This window comes from Melanostigma gelatinosum (genome assembly GCF_949748355.1).
Source record: "Melanostigma gelatinosum genome assembly, chromosome: 19".
NCBI classification, from domain to species: Eukaryota; Metazoa; Chordata; class Actinopteri; order Perciformes; family Zoarcidae; genus Melanostigma; species Melanostigma gelatinosum.
Window position 1 is genome coordinate 1,128,819 of NC_136652.1, and position 16,273 is coordinate 1,145,091.

A 16,273-nucleotide genomic window follows, 5' to 3' on the forward strand; every position below is an offset into this window, starting at 1 on the left:
TATGCCTGCAAAAATGTTTGCCTCATGAAATAAAGACACTACTTCAGTATCATTAACCAACTTTATTTATTTTCTCCAAATCTTTTCTAAAAGTGCCCTATTTAATGTTTTCTTCATCTGATCAGTGAAAGCCATGAAGAGAAGTTACAGCCATGCGAGTTACTACAGGTTTGACATTGACACTGTAGGATCTAGGACTCTGTACCGACGTAGCATCTAGGCAGAACAGAGGACCGCTGGGTTCCAAATCGAAACACCTTGCCGAGAAAAAGTGGCATATTTAAAATCAAATGCCATTGATAAAGTATTCAAAATTGCATCATGGCTTCAAATCAGTTCCTAGAAAAAAGGACACTTTAAAAAAAAAAAAACATACGTTGATATGTTGTATTCTTGACCCCATTGTTTGAGAGAACAGAGGTACGTGGTGGGCAGCCTCAGACATGTTCTAATTTGGAACAAATAACACTCGAGATGGGAGAGCCTGAGCTGTCAGTCACTCCACGTATCTATCTAATAACGTTACAGTTTGAGTAATGTGATGCATCTAAAATATGACTGTACAGCTACTGATACTCTCCCATCTCTATCTGACACCTGGCAATAAATACTCTGACAAACAGTGTTTGTTCATTCTGACATCAAGAAATACTGGTTTTTAAATGTTAGTGTTTTCAGGAGACATAAGGGAAGACTTCATCAAGCTCTCATATTCTAAGAAAAAAGGTTCAACTTTAAGAAACATGCGCCGCATGAACACACCTGCTGAATCCACAGAAAAGGACTGAGCTTCAGAAAAGTAACATTTTTCATCTACTGAGATATAAAATGATGAACGAAGGGCATTATGAGAATTAGGAGCATCCAAGAATGCCTTATTAACTGAACTGAGGGTTTAATATTTCACCTTTACATTTGTGTTATGGGACAAAGCTTTTTGTATGGATTCAGCAAATGCCTTCAGCAGTCTTCAACTGAGTTGTAACCAGGGTTCAATAGAGGAAAAGAGGATTCACAGGTAGATGCTACAGCTGCAAAAGAACCATTCAGTCTGCTTCCACACACACACACACACACACACACACACACACACACACACACACACACACACACACACACACACACACACACACACAGCTGGGCAAAGGTAAAGCTGTAGCCCTCTCAACCTGAGAAAATGATTGTTGAGCATGCACACATCATACAATTTTAGTCAGTTCCACAAAGTAAGAAGATGATCTATCATCATGGAGGTGGTTTGATTCAGAATGGCCTTGAACATTTTCAGAGGTTACAGAGAGAAGGAATAATAGCAATTCATCTGGAACAAAATAGAAAATACCAAAAGCAAACCCTGTGTAAGGTCCGGGTGTGTGTGCTTTTCAAACGGAATTGATCACATGGCCATGCTAGAATACAAAATAGATCAAAGTAAAATCAACTAACAATGAAGTAGTGCTATGGTTTTATACATAATATACACAAGTTAACAGTGATCTCTAGACTTAATTATCCATAAACCTGTCTGTGGCGCTAGGTCACAGTGGGTTTCACATTAGTGATCACTTTAGAATGCTAATGCTAGCTATACTCGTTGAGCAGTAGGGGGAGATACATGTGACAGGAGCTAGGTTCTCTACAGGAGGTACTATCCAAAGCTATCTGAAGACACCGCCAACACCTTGCCTTCAGATCCACCAGCAACGTGGAGAGATGTTTGCCCCTGCGGCCTGATCGGGCCCTGTGCTTGAAACCATGTCTTAACGTTAGCTTAATGTAGTGCAGCTATGCTCCAAAGAACTAACGGTGGTGTGTGATTAGAGCTTTTACAGAGAGAGATCATCGTACAGCTGAAAGCCCCCAAATCAAAGAAGAAAAGTGGCGAATCAGTGAAACTAGCTGCCAGTTGTCAACGCTTCATAACCGCTGAGAGAGAAAAACATGTTAAACACGTAAAGTTTTGCATGTGAATAACAGACGAACAGCTTTCTCAGCCCGGATTAAGAGAGTGTCTGTTGAAGGAGTACTGGGTGCTGTAGGCAGTAGGAGAGCACAGCATCATGGGTTGTGTAGGCGTAGGTAGTAAGAGGTGTTTCCAGGTGTGTGTAGGTACTGTAATCCTGATCTCTCTCTCTCTCTGGTTGCCAGGCTACAGGGGCCCTTTGAACTGGTTCCCAGAGAGGTGCTGTCTGATGGACAGCTTTGATCCTGCTGCATCACCCAGCTTTCTCCACACCACCTGCAAACAGAAGCAGAGAGACAAGTTGAGAGGGGAAGAGGAAGAGCGAGACATACAGAAAGAGACAGGCGCACACAGAGACGAGGACTGAAGGAAAGACGTTTACTTCAAGAGTGAAAACTTCAAATGCTCAGTTTGACTTTGAGCGGCAGAGACTGCACACACACACACACTTTAGCAGAGCCATCTCTGGATCTCTCTCCTCCGTCTCTGCGAGCCTGCTCTCTGGTGCTGAGAGAGGGGCCCCCGGGGACCCCAGTGTTATTACAGAGGTACTATTGTAGTGCTCCCCAGGTTCCTGGACTGTCACATACCTCTGCAGGGCCCAGATAGCCCCGCTCTCGTTTTCTCTCTAATCAGCGGCCCTTTTATCCCGGGCCGGGCCTTTCAGTACCAACAGAGAAAGATGGAGAGAGATGAGGAGGGCGGAGGAGAGGAAGAATGGAGGGGTGAGGCTGAGGCGCATAGGGGTGGGGTGGGGGGTGATTGGGGGTTATTTTGCCTGCCGCTCCAGTTTAATTGCACTGACAGCTCAACTACGAGCCTCTACTTAGGCTTTCCAGTTCATAGTTGGCTTTGGAGCAGGAATGAGTGAGTGGGAGGGCGGAGATAGAGAGATAGAGAGATCGAGAGACAGAGAGAGAGAGAAAGCGAGAGGGAGCGCTGTGCCTGGGACACTGCTGCAAGTGTCATTCCAAACTAAATGAGTCGAGATGAGGTGTCCTCATTAGTGGAAGCAGCTCAAAAACAGACCTCATTTGTGGCCAGTAGAGGAGAACAAAATGACTAAACCAACAGACTGACGGAACAAACAGGACCAGTGTGGACATCAGGGAGCAGGGCAAGTGTTGCACTTACGTTGCACATCTCTCGCACAATGGCCTTCTCTTTCTCACTGAGATCGTCCTCATAGTCCTCAGGAACCTGCTTGTCCAAGTTCTCATGGACCTCCAGCACCTTAAGACAAGTACCATTTTAGTTATGTTATAGGGAGCAAAATCAAAACTTCAGAAGTGTGTCTTCTCCAAACTTGTTTTAAGCTGTGATATGCAACATCAGCTCTTTCACTTACAAATGTACTTTTGAATTCTTATTATTCTAAGAAGGTTTTCAACTCGAGTTGGAGTATTGTTATCATCACAGATGGGTTTCTTTCAGAACAGGAAGAATGAATTTAGTTCCAACTAAATGTAAAACGTTTGACTTTAGCATCAATTTTGCACTTAACCAAGAAATATCAAAGCATGTTGTGCCTGGTTCCAGACCTCTGAACCTGGAATCTCAGATTTGTTCAGCAATTCTTATTGGTTTAATGTTGTGCTCATGAGGACCTTTTCCCCGGTTAGAGACACAGCTGACCAATCAGGAGTGGGCAGGATTAAGATGGGGACCTCACCTTCCTACACAGCTAGCTACATTCATTTAAAAACACTAAAATGACAACAGCATGGATGAGATTGATGCAGCTGAACAACTCGCTGTAAGTCAATTTACAGAAAGTCAACTTTAAAATGTTAGTTTTCTTTTATCAATTTGAAAAATGTTGCCAAACACAGGTTGAATGAATGAAGTTAAACTAAATGAATGGAACAATAAATGGGCCAGAAGGCAACACGGAACAGTACAAAGCCAGCTTCAGTGAAAGAAGAAGCAAAGCTTTGAACTAGTGCGATGGTGATCAGAAAAGCACTACATCTACTGGGTGAATGTAGTACCTTCATGGCGTGCACCACGGCCTCAGGCTTCTGGACGCAGGACAGGTAGCCTGTGGCAGGAGAGGACTCGCTGGTTGGGAGACGGCCAGTACCCTGTGGGGGAGAAGAGGGGGAAACTAAAGTGTTGTGGGATTTCTTCCAAAGCAGTCAGTGCACAACAAGGCCATGAGACAAGGGGGTGACCTGCAACAAAGGTGCAGGTCTCACCCCATCTGCTGTCATAGGGTTTAACCATGGAGTCAGATGAGCTCCACCTCACAGAGCTCTTCTCAACCACTCCCTCCTTCTCAGTGGGTGTTTGCTTCTGATGGAACACCAGAGATTTCTTGTACCGTAGCCAGCCCAACTCAACTCACCTCTGCTCCCCTTGTGTCTTTCTTCCCCTTCACCATGTATTCAACTCCCAGCCAGGTCTGCTACCTGCACAGTGACTTTAACCTGGTGTGATGGGAGCAGCCAGCCAGGGAGAGGACCAGGGGGTTGCTTGAATCATCCTCCCCCCGGTTAGTTCCAGACAGTGGCTCTCTGTTAGAGGGACACAGAGATCTCTGGGACACACAATGGCACAATTGACTGTAACCTGGCATCGGGGCCCTGCATTAGACACAGCTCCGTGGCTCTGTTAGCCCGGGTTAAATTCTCCGCTCACTGGTGATGCGTTTGTCAGCTCGTCCGCACCCGCTGACCCCATTTAGGTGCCAGAACGAGCCCACACAACCTAACAGCACAGAGATAATAAAATAATCCCACTGAAGCCAAGAGGGATGTTTTGTGGAAACTGACCAACAGTCTATTCATGTCACGTCAACCACAAGAAAAATAGATTTGTCGCTGGTCCTGCAGCTCATGGCCTGACAACGGTTTGTTTTCAATGTAAAACCATGCTTTTATGACATACAGGAAGGTCAGTGAACGATAATCAGCCTAAACTGTGAGAGAAAACAGAAACAAAGCCGTGGTTTTGCCCTTTCATGTAGAAGTTGATGTTATTCACACACAGTTATAATATCTATGTTGATGAGAGTCTGCTGCCATGAGGCATTTCATTCATGAGCTATGATATCAGGAAACCATGGACAAAGGAAAAGGTTAACACGAATTTGGGGGTTTCTTGTCAAACAAAAGGTTCCACAGCACGCCCTAAAGTCTGTGTCCTTTCAGTGCACCAACAGCAATTCAAAACACTCCCTACTTGCCACTTAGGTATCATACGAATTGTTTTTGAATCATAATATTGATGAGAAAAGAAGCCAAAGTTGCAAAATGTCATTTTAAACGATATACAGTTTATGATCAACGAATCGGTAAAGACAATGAAAAAACAAATCTGGGCCTTGATGGTCTTTGCTACTCAGCGGTGGAATGTAACAGAGTACATTTGCTCAAGTGACGAACTTAAGAATGTTTTTAAAGTATGTGTGCGTTTCAGTTTTATGCTACTTTGTACTACTTTAAGACATTTCAGAGGAATATCTTTCACTTTTTATTCCACTATTTAACAACTATAGGTTACTACTTAGTATTGATGACCAGCCCTGCTTGCAAAAGCATTATTATGCAGTAATAGCATTACTTTAACATAATAAATAAATAAACTATAATTGAGTCTGTGAAAATGACTAGAATCATTGGATAATGGTGTGCAGGACTTTTATTTTGTAGGACAAAACATGCAAACCACTGGCAGGTTCATGTAGAGATAAGGACATGAGTGATGTGTGGTGGTAGGTATTTAATGTGAGTCACCCTCACATTATTAAATGCATCACGAAGGTCCACATAGTTGAGAAAATAACTTGTTTCCCACTGAGTAAAGTGTGTTTCTGCCTTTCTGAAGGTCACAGCAACAAATGGAACTGCTTTATCATATTATTGTTGGAATGCTGTTAAGCTGTTAATAAAGATTCTTCGAATCTTTATTCAACTTCTATTTCTTCCGTCCCACCTCTTCTTCTCCTTCATATTTTAAGCTACAGAAACCGTTCAACTATTAAAATGTTCAGCTCTTTCACCAGAGGGGTGCTATGACTTTTCATATTTCTAACCTTTAAACTTTTTGAATTATTAAGCTTTTTATTTTCAATGGGATCTCGATGGAGAATATTTTCAAATTCTCTTAAACCTCTTCAACTTTCAAATCCTTTAACTTCCTCATACTTTCAGCTACAGACACCATTTCAACTTTACAATGTTGAGAAAACCCTCAACTATTGCCAACATGATTCAGCTTTCCGATATCTTTTAAACTTTTTGAACTGCAGCAATTTAACATTTATGATTTTTCAGCCCTTTTCTGACTTTATAATGGGTGTGTATTGCGCAGCTTAGAGTGCGTGATGTCACCGCTAGAGTAAAGAGCAGCTTGAGATTCTTGTGAAAAAAACATTTGTATTTTGCCACTGTGTCCACAATCTTCACTCTTCATGCATAATTTCTGGATGTAGAAGTAGCTAATATTGTCCTTGTCGTAGAAAAATTACTGTAGAATCCCACCGATTTCCACATTTGACACAGAAGCCGTTAATTGAGAGGAAAACCAACTTTCTGCTCCATAGAGACCAATGTTAAATTTTGCTTCAAAAACATCTTCCACAGAACACGGTACCCCATTTCTAGATCGCCAGTTAAGCCACATTTTTTACACTACAGACACAATTTTTACAGGATCTGTTCTTCAACTCATCCTTCCTCTCAATTATTAATATCGGAGCAATAGGAGCTACGGTTATGGGAGTTTTGAGGATTTGTTTGAGAGGTGTTTCCCTGTTTTATCTCCATGAAATGGCTTCAGGCACACAGGTGTTTGCGATTGAGCCACTAGTGATGCGTGATTAGTGATGAAGCCAGGCATTTAACAACCTCTGTTTATGTGTGTCAAACTTCATGATTATGTCTCCTCTATCAAAATGTTCAGCTCTTTCAGGAGAGGGGTGATATGACTTTTCATAGTTGGAATCTTTAAACCTTTTGAATGATTAAGCTTTTTGCAATTTTTTAAAAATTGGATATCTATTTTCAGCAATGTTTTTGCAATTAATTTCAAATTTCAGCATTCCAACGCATTTTCGGCAGGAAATGCATTTTCTAGTTTATATTGCTCTTCTGCAATGGACTTTGAAGTCAACTACAAGAAAACAGTATGTAAATCACCGTCGCCCTCTTTTGATGCTCTCTGCTGTGGGTAAAAGCTATCATTGTAAATGTGCATGTGTTAACACTTCCTGCCAGCTCATGCACACTCACTGACCTGAAACTGTGGCTGAATGAGACAAAGGGTTAATAAAGGATGAGCTGATAGATGAGGATCCGGCTCACTGGGGTTCTGCTGGAATAGTCTTTGGCTCCACGTCTCTCATGGTCTCTCTCCCAACGAGGGCTTTCTCTCACATGTGGGTGAACTTAGGCCACATTAGAAATCAGGCAATTGATCAAGTGCGTCTCCGGGGAGTTGTCATGACAACAAAGCCATCGTGAGAAGAGGACTGGAATCACAATAGTAAGTTATTCTGTACTGTATGCAGCTGGTATGCCAGCATCCTACTGTAAGCTGAAGTCTGTGCTGGTAGACGGGCTACCTCACGGTGACGCTAGGTCAGGAGATAGTCCTGCATGAAGCCCCCCATGAAACCGTGACTTGTTTTCACACTAGAAAGACGGAACATGTTAACTAGTGAGGATTCAGAGGTGCTAGTACATGGACTGTGTTATCTCTGGCCAGAGCCAGGCTAGGTGATGAGCTCAGTTAACTGGCTGTAGCTTCAAAAACTCAAGTGATGTACCAATCTCCTCTAAAAGGTCTAACTATTCCTTTAACATTACCCAACAAGACACATGTGTGTTTCCGTGGTAGGAAAATGAATACGTTATCAGTGAAAGTGAAATTGCAACCTAATAGACCTTATTTGGTTATTTAGGTTGACGTTAGCATTAAGTTTTGCTGTTTGATGATTTTCGTCAAGGAGCCAAAATTCAAACTTCAAGTCAATATCATGACCGTGTTTGTTGTGAAATGGAATGCGGGGAGGCAACCATCGAGATCATTTGCAGTTTAAATCCATCCCCCTGCGGGGGCAGACCTCTCGTGGGCTCAAGCTTTTCATGGACATTATTGAACGCCATGAACCTCCATGAGGAGGCGGGTTTGACCCACGAGCTTAAAAGGCTGCGAGCCGCCTCTGAACGCGGTCAGCCTGTGACCTCACACTGGGCCTGTGATTAAAACCCAGTATTGATTTTTACACATGGAAGATTTAGTCCTCTAGTTAGTGGCTGACCTGTGACCTTCCTTAAGCAGTCAGAAAACAATTACCCAGCCTCTCTCCCAGACACTGGCTGGCTCAGGAGTGGCGGTGGATTGTACAGGATTATTACTCTCACAGTGGGATTCAGTTCAAACGGGCCCGGAGGGGAAGGCTGACTCCTTTATTTTCCACCCTTGTCTCGCTGTCTTAGTTTCTCTTCTTCCTCTTCTCTGTCTCACCCCCCTCGTGCCCTTCCTCCTTTCACTCTTTCTTGTTCTTCCTGCGTGTGTTTTACTTCCTGTCAAGTGTAAGAGATAGTGAGGTTGCCTGTGGAGTTATAATTAAAGAATTAGAAGTAAAGTGAATTAGAGCTGACTTGACTTGATTCCAATGTGGAGGCACTGGTGTGTGTGTTAAGAGTGTGTGTGTGAGTGCAATTAATTCCATTCAATTCAATATATTTCATAGAGCCCAAAATTACAAATTAGCCTCAGAGGGCTTTACAAGCTGTACACATGCGACATCCTCTGACCCTCACGTTAAATTAAACCCCATCTATACGTAACCATGTATAATCAATGCAATGGTGATGATCTTTGAATGACTGTTAAAGTGGTCAGGTATGAGTGGCGGACTATTTTAGGCAATGTGAGTCTGCGTATGTGTGTGTGTGTGTGTGTGTGTGTGCTGACCATGTGCATGGCGTCCTGGCGTTGGGGCAGTGAGGACAGCTGGGACTCTGAGTGATAGAGGGTCATTCCCTTCCTCAGGGCACGAAGGTCACCTGTGTTAGACTGCTGAGAACAAAACACACACAAAGAGACAGAGAGATAAGGCTTCAGTGCCATGTCAATTAAAAAGATATTAATCAATACAAATGAATCCGAAATAAGATAATGAACACGATCTTTCCTGTTACAGGTGATTCTTTAGCTCTTCCGCTTTTGAGGCTCAGTAATCAGTAATCATCATTACTGTGACCCAAGATCAATATATTGGCATCCGTTAGTGTTAATGCAGTTACATATAGACAAATTAGAATTAAATAGATGAATGTATATCATGTCTACATAAAAATGTATATCTGTTTGTTAGAACCCAACCAATACTGGACTTTTGAGGCAGATGATGATGTTATTACAAAGATCTACTAACAATAAATGACCGATATACAGTTTTTTTTACTGTAATACATTTGAGTAGAGCCCGGCCGATATCTGAAATCATATTTGAATTTAATCAATTCAAAAACAATATATTCACCATTATCAATTTCTTTACTTCAACGCAAACAAGGAGGATGTTTAATGAAGAATTGTCATTAACCATAAGCTCAATCAATGTGTTTGTTGAAGAGAAATGTCCTGACTCAAGAGTGTGTGGATTCTACTCAGGTAGCTAATGCTAGCTATCCAGCTATCCAGCTGATAGTGCTAATGCTATGCTAGCTATCCAGCTGATAGTGCTAATGCTAATGCTAGCTATCCAGCTGATAGTGCTAATGCTAATGCTAGCTATCCAGCTGATAGTGCTAATGCTATGCTAGCTATCCAGCTGATAGTGCTAATGCTAATGCTAGCTATCCAGCTGATAGTGCTAATGCTAATGCTAGCTATCCAGCTGATAGTGCTAATGCTATGCTAGCTATCCAGCTGATAGTGCTAATGCTATGCTAGCTATCCAGCTGATAGTGCTAATGCTAATGCTAGCTATCCAGCTGCCTGTTAACAGAAACACAGCAGATTAATTGGTAGGCAGACGTGTGCCCTGGCTGTGCTCTCAGTGAGCATTAAAGGCTATGCCCTGTACTTAGTTGAAGCATCTGGACATTGTTGCAGGTCTGTTATTATTCTTGCTCAACTGTTTTGCAGACATAATCCTAAAAAAACATGTTTTAGTTGTTTTACATGAGCTAATGATAACGTATGTGTCTATATTGGTCAGGCTCCACAGTGTATTTGTAGATCTTCGGCGATGGTTCATTGAGGACCCTGAGGTTCTGCCTCCTCCAACACTGGCACCTGCACTCTTATCGTCAGTCTGACGCTATTGCTTCGAGCACATTTGCAGAGCTTTTTTATTTATTGAGGCTTACAACATGAACAGCACTTCAGTGAGCTGGGCTGTCTCACGCTGTGCCGTCATCGAGGGCCATTACACAGGAACACAGCTCGAAGATTTGTCCTCATTCGCAGCCAAAGACCACTGCTTCCTGGAGGCGGTAAGCAGCCTAGCTTCTCTCTGTAGGCAGGAACACGGCAGCTCCACTGTTCCTTATGACATCTCTCATGTCACGCACCATGTTCCCTCTGCGCAAGCCGCGGCGTGTAAACACGTGAAGCCCGGGAGCACCCGGGCAATAAATAGCCCAAATGAACGGTGGGTGTGCGTCTGTAAATGCGTGGACATCATGCTGTGGTATCACCGTTTGCACACACACAAAGCTAGAGTCAGCACTCCCCTTGTCTTCTCTGCTCTTTGCTATTACCCCTCTTCTCTTCCAGCTTAGTATCCTGCTCCTGTTCCTCGAACCTTTCACAATCCTTCCCTTGGCACTTCTTGGTCTATCCTTTGGGTTTACATATTTATGGCCTCAATTCTGTACCTTTGTTAGCATGTCTTTGTCATTTCTCCAGGCTTTGTGTCTATCAGCAAGCTATGCCCTAAATGTCACATCTGTAGGAGGGACATAGACACACAATCCATGGGATGAAAACATCTGTCAACTGAATAGGACGACTTAGTAAGAGCAAGACCCTCTGACAGGGGTTCCAGCATCTGAAGAATAGATAGATACTTTATTCATCCTGCAAGGGGAAATGTGTTCACTGCAGGCAGCAGCAAAAATATATTTAAGCAATCAAATATTCCACCTCTGGTAAGTCTAGTTTAACAGACAAACAACACATGTCTCCAACTTTACGTCCCTTCCTGAGTTGACCATGACCACTGAGACCAACAAAGCTATTTGTGCCTGGGACAGTTGGCCTTCTGCAGCCTTCTTGGCTCACCCTCCGCAATATGATGCATGTAGCCACAAAGAGCACTTGAGACCACTTTTACAAAGTTCTTGTTATCAATCGACTGAATCGAGTCACCTGGAAACATAAAAAACTCACAGAGAAGCTTAATTAGCACGCTAGCTAGAGCTAATAGCTTTAGTTAGTAATTGAGAGACCTGCTTTTGTCAACCTCTGAAATCGAGGACCTATTGTTTTCAAAAATTAAGAATTGCAAGATTTGTAAACTGCATTATGTGACCTGGAGAGGAACTAAACCAGGTTTCGATCACCTCTTTCATCATTCAGATCCACTGGACACTACCGCAGTCCAGCCTCACAAAATGATTCCAATTAGCCTGCAGAGTGTCATCTGATTCTGTCATATCAATCATTCAATTCTCAGAGTCACAGCAGACGCTTACATGTTCATGATAAAGTGGAAGTGAGCCCATAGGGAAAGCCGCAGCGTGCCTCCCCCTTCAGTGAGCTAATAGAGACATGGGAGACCTGAGTGTACACCTCAGTGTATTTACACCTGTGCTGTACAGGCCCCTGTGCATCTTCACTGAGGGACATTGCTGTTAACTGCCTCCCTTCTCCTTTAAGCACAGTCAAATCCTTCAGCCAAGCTGGTTTGGAGGGTCAACATTCCAGCGATAAGAGGCTATTGTTTCCTTCAGGCTTAGCAAGTTCCACTGGACCAGTTTCATAACACAGGAAGTTAGGCAATATGTCCATTGAGGCAACTAATCCATTGTAGCAATTCACTCTGCTATGCAGACTCTATTACTTACTGGAGTACACTTCTGTTGTCATTACCAATCTTAGAATTTAATGCAAAGCAGAAATGATTAATAACACCACCATCATAGTAGTATTTATAACTCCAGAGGTTACTCATTCTTCAGTTGCACTCACACACCAGTTGACAGCCATGCATTATGGGTAGCTGGATCTACCTGTGTTGTCCCCCGTACCTTAAATTATTCAGCCCATCAGAGATACCAGGACATGTGTGTATCATTTATGCACCAAAGCACAATGGCACAATGGCATTCATTCACCTCGGGTACCTCGTACCATACACAGACCGCTCCAAGGACAGGAAATGGCATTCTTGCCAAGATAGACCACAAGCAGGGCCACCTGTGCTTAATCATTAGCATAGCATGCTAGCAGTGCAAAGCAGGGACACAGAAGCAATACATAAGGTTACGCAATCCAATTCCTTTAGGCTCATAACACTGGCACTGCGTCACAAGGGTGATTCACTTCTATGGGAATGTTTGAGGCGGCACTTTTTTGTATTGGACTGACAAACTAAATATTTGGTCCACCAAGTGTGGCCTTCAACATTTTGGGAAATAAGCTCATTCACTTGCCGAGAGTTAGATGAGAAGATCACTACTCATGTCTGTACAATAAATATAAAGCTGCAGCCAGCAGTCACTTAGCTTAGCATAAAGACTGGAAACCGCTCTGCCCAGAGGTCGACCATCAGCACCTCTAAAGCTCACTTATGTCAAATTGTGGTTCTGTGCAGGATATGTCAGTGACTTCCTGGATTATTGTGATCCTCGTTAGTTGCCAGGCAACCAGCAGACACTCCAAACAATGTGCCTTTTTTACACTTTGTTTTTTGTAGAAATTTATTTAAAACGTCTAGAATTAGATTTCTAGACGTTATGCTAAGCTAAACTAACCGGTGCTGGCTGTAGCTACATATTTAGCACATGGGAGAAGTTTGCTTCAGCGTACAGACATGAGAGCGATATCAATCGTTTCATCTTAGCCTTGGCAAGAAAGCAAGTAAGCGCATCGCCCAAAATGCAGAACTATAAACGTTACCATAGAGTTGATTCAGCACCTGTGTGAAAGTGTTTAAAAGTGAAAGTATTATAAACTCAACATTACACCATTAAGCATGACTGCAGCTGAGTGCATTACATTTGACAAGTGTTGCTAATATTGTGTCCATCCTCTGCATAATAGAAAGCAACGAGCTCAAAGCCGTGAAAAGTCCGACCACCAAACGGATAAGAGTGAAAAGGCAGAGGAGCCAACAAACATCGTCTGTATCTGTGATAAACTATACCAGCTATAAGCCTGGGGAGAGGATAGCATGATATATATATGTTCATTATTTGATTAGTCTATATCTGGAGACATTATTAATAGCGATGCTAGCAACTGTATTCTTCCTGGGCTCCACATAGGATAAGGAACACCTTTATAGGAGTATTCTGAAGAATGGCAAAGTTCAGTTGTGTCATGGTGACTCCCCATTTTCATTTTTTGTTTTATCAGTCACAACTTAACTCCATTAAAGTGGGATTCTATTACATTCTATTTTAAGTTATATTCATGCAAGAATGTACTGATCCCAACCCCAAATCGAAAGCAAAGAAATAGAAAAGACATCATCACTTCAAAAGTGAACAAGGACTATTAGTCGACTACCGGTACTAAGCAGGGTCAAATTATATGTCCTGCCTGCTGTGAGACAATGTGTAGCACCTAATTGTAGCACTTAAGGGCTAATGATGAGGACCATTGAGGCTTCATTTCAGTGATCCCTGCCCACACTCTCTGCCGACACATGAATCTGCTGGGAGATAATTGGTGAAACAGAAATCACTCTTTTAAAGAATCAAGGCTTTGTTTCCAACTCGACTGTCTGCAGGCCTACCTACATTCAAATTAACTGAATCACATCATGAAACTGAAAGATAACAAATGATATATGAAAGAGATCTCAAGCTGTTGGGTTTAAGAGTTTTTAACTACAATTAATGAGCCATGTTCCACAAACAGGACCAATTAATGTGTGTCAGTTATCAATTTCACCATGTGTCTACCTAAAGTGGTTGTGTGTATGTAACACACACCTCCGCAGACTGACATGTGAACCCCCTGTGAACCAGGCCGGTAATCCACTCACTCAGCCCTCCATCCTCCACATTTGGGAGGAGTCAGAGCCAGGTCAACGTTGGGAGAAATGCTTTACTCTGTCACTGTCACTTAATGCCTCTTTCCTCTCCTTTTTCCTCCTCTCATCTCTCCTCCGCTCCCACAGTTCGCCTCAGGGGCTAACATCATGCTCACGACTGAAGCCGACTGACTCGCTATGAATTAAACATGGATAATCATATTCACCAACCAACAGGCAGGCTGTTGTGAGGGGCTGGCTTCACAGAGGCATCAGGCAACCACTTCTATCGCATCACAGCTGCCTATCACAGGGTTCGGGTGAGTCGGATAGTTGCACAAGAGGTGTTTGGTGAGCGTATAAGTTCAAATAGTACTGGGTTGATATGCAGCAGCATACATAGTATCTGTATGTGTGTACCTCACCTGTGAGAGAAGCTTATTGTTATCATCCTCGAGGATCTGAACTTTAGTCTCCAGCTGCCTGATGTAGTTGGAGGAGGAATCTAGAGCACAGAAGAGAAGAAAAGAGGAGAAGCGATTAGCATTTCAAAGAGCTCAAAGGCAGACACGACCACTGGAGCTAAAGGACCCCATAGAGCTGGAAGAGGAAAGAAGGAAATTCATTCTCGGAATGGGAACTTTCACATCGGGGTCAAAGTCTAAAATATGTGCAATACCCGTCTTGTGATGGAGCAATGATCTCTTAATGTGAAACTATCTCGACTACAATCATTATTTTACAACTCAACAACTCGCAGAGGTCTGAATTTGCTGCTTGTAAGGAATTAGCATACTGGACTATGTGTTTCCACGTCTAGTCTCAGTGAGTATCAGCAGGTGGATGAGATGCCCTGATAATCATTTTATCATTACTTTTAATAATGAAGGTGAAGATGAAATTGTGTCGCTTCACAACTAACTAATGGATGATTTGAGTCTGTGAATAAGGCTTCTTAGGTACAGCAGTGCTTTGAGCTAAATGCTCAGCATGCAACATGTACACAATGACAACGCTCACATTCCTGTTTAGAAGTTTTAATCTCAATCACATTCACCATTTTAGTTTAGCGTATTACCACCTTTACATGTGCTCATTAGCACTAAACACAAAGTACAGCTGAGGCTGATGAGAAAGAGTATAAAGTTATAAAGTTAGAGGAATAATTCTAGCACTGCCACTTACAGCTACTTTAGATACTAATCAATCTGTCGATGATCTGTGCTGCTAATCATTGTTTTAGCCTAAAAAATGTTAAATTCATTCAAAATCGTTAAATTTAATATGTTGAGCCAAAAAAAAAAGAAAAGATAATCAATTTACAATCAAACAAAACAGGGAAAAGCTGCAAATCATCACATGAATCATTGAGCCCTAAATGTAGCTTTTAGTAAATACTGTTAGAGTATTAGCATTACTCTGTAAATCCATCCCCATGTATAGTACCTTGTACAAAGCCCTCATGTGCTCTAAAAACTAGTCGTAGCCTGATGTCAAGGGTCAAGCACCGATTTTTTCCACCCACATTAGCAGTGCTTGACCTAACTTCTGACCTCATACTTGACTGGGGCCATTTCACAGTTCGGCCCACATTCTCCTGCGCCACTCATTCATCTGCAAAAACACATCAATGCCATATTTGAGATTTGTTGCCAAACTGTCTCTATACACCTCACAAACAATGCAACTGTGGCCTAATTGCCCCAGAGAGATTCCCTCAGCTGTTATTGCTGCGTCAACATGAATCAACTCTGAGTTCAACCCAGGGACAGGAGCTGTGTGAAGCGTGGAGGAGCTGTTTGACTCAGTAGGTGGCAGAGAGCCTGTTATCTCAAAAGGCATGTTTAATTTACAGTGGGATCAAAGCCGCACTCTGCAGCTAGTGGGGAACAGACCGCTGCACACGCCGCTTTGTTTTCTTTTGTTTTATAAGTGGAAGTACAGAGAGACAGAGAGTGGAGCGGCTGATGGAGAGGTTGCTTATGAGTATGCTGGGCTGATGCAGAGGAGAAGCCACCGCTGCAGGGTACTGTACACACAAACATCACAGCTTGTTGCATGACTGAGGTACCTTTGACCTCAGTTTGTCTGTAACTCACCCGAACACGTCGAACCAGACCGTGTGATTCATGTAACCTAGTTTATCT

The 16,273-nt window shown here is 42.7% G+C and overlaps 1 protein-coding gene across 2 annotated transcripts in view; it reads right to left on the reverse strand.

Moving 5' to 3' along the window:
- Positions 1 to 79: 79 nt before the first annotated feature.
- ccdc85cb (coiled-coil domain containing 85C, b) overlaps positions 80 to 16,273 on the reverse strand; it is a 53,097-nt gene continuing 36,903 nt past the window's right edge. The window contains exons 2-6 of one of the 2 annotated variants that reach the window (XM_079291323.1): positions 14,552 to 14,631; positions 8,888 to 8,989; positions 3,955 to 4,047; positions 3,098 to 3,196; positions 80 to 2,239 (exon numbers count right to left, since the gene is read on the reverse strand). In XM_079291323.1, the coding sequence (XP_079147449.1) occupies positions 2,150 to 2,239; positions 3,098 to 3,196; positions 3,955 to 4,047; positions 8,888 to 8,989; positions 14,552 to 14,631 (464 nt within the window). In that variant the 3' untranslated portion in view covers positions 80 to 2,149. Of the gene's footprint in view, positions 2,240 to 3,097; positions 3,197 to 3,954; positions 4,048 to 8,887; positions 8,993 to 14,551; positions 14,632 to 16,273 lie in introns of both variants that reach the window. The other variant, XM_079291322.1, reaches the window with a different exon arrangement.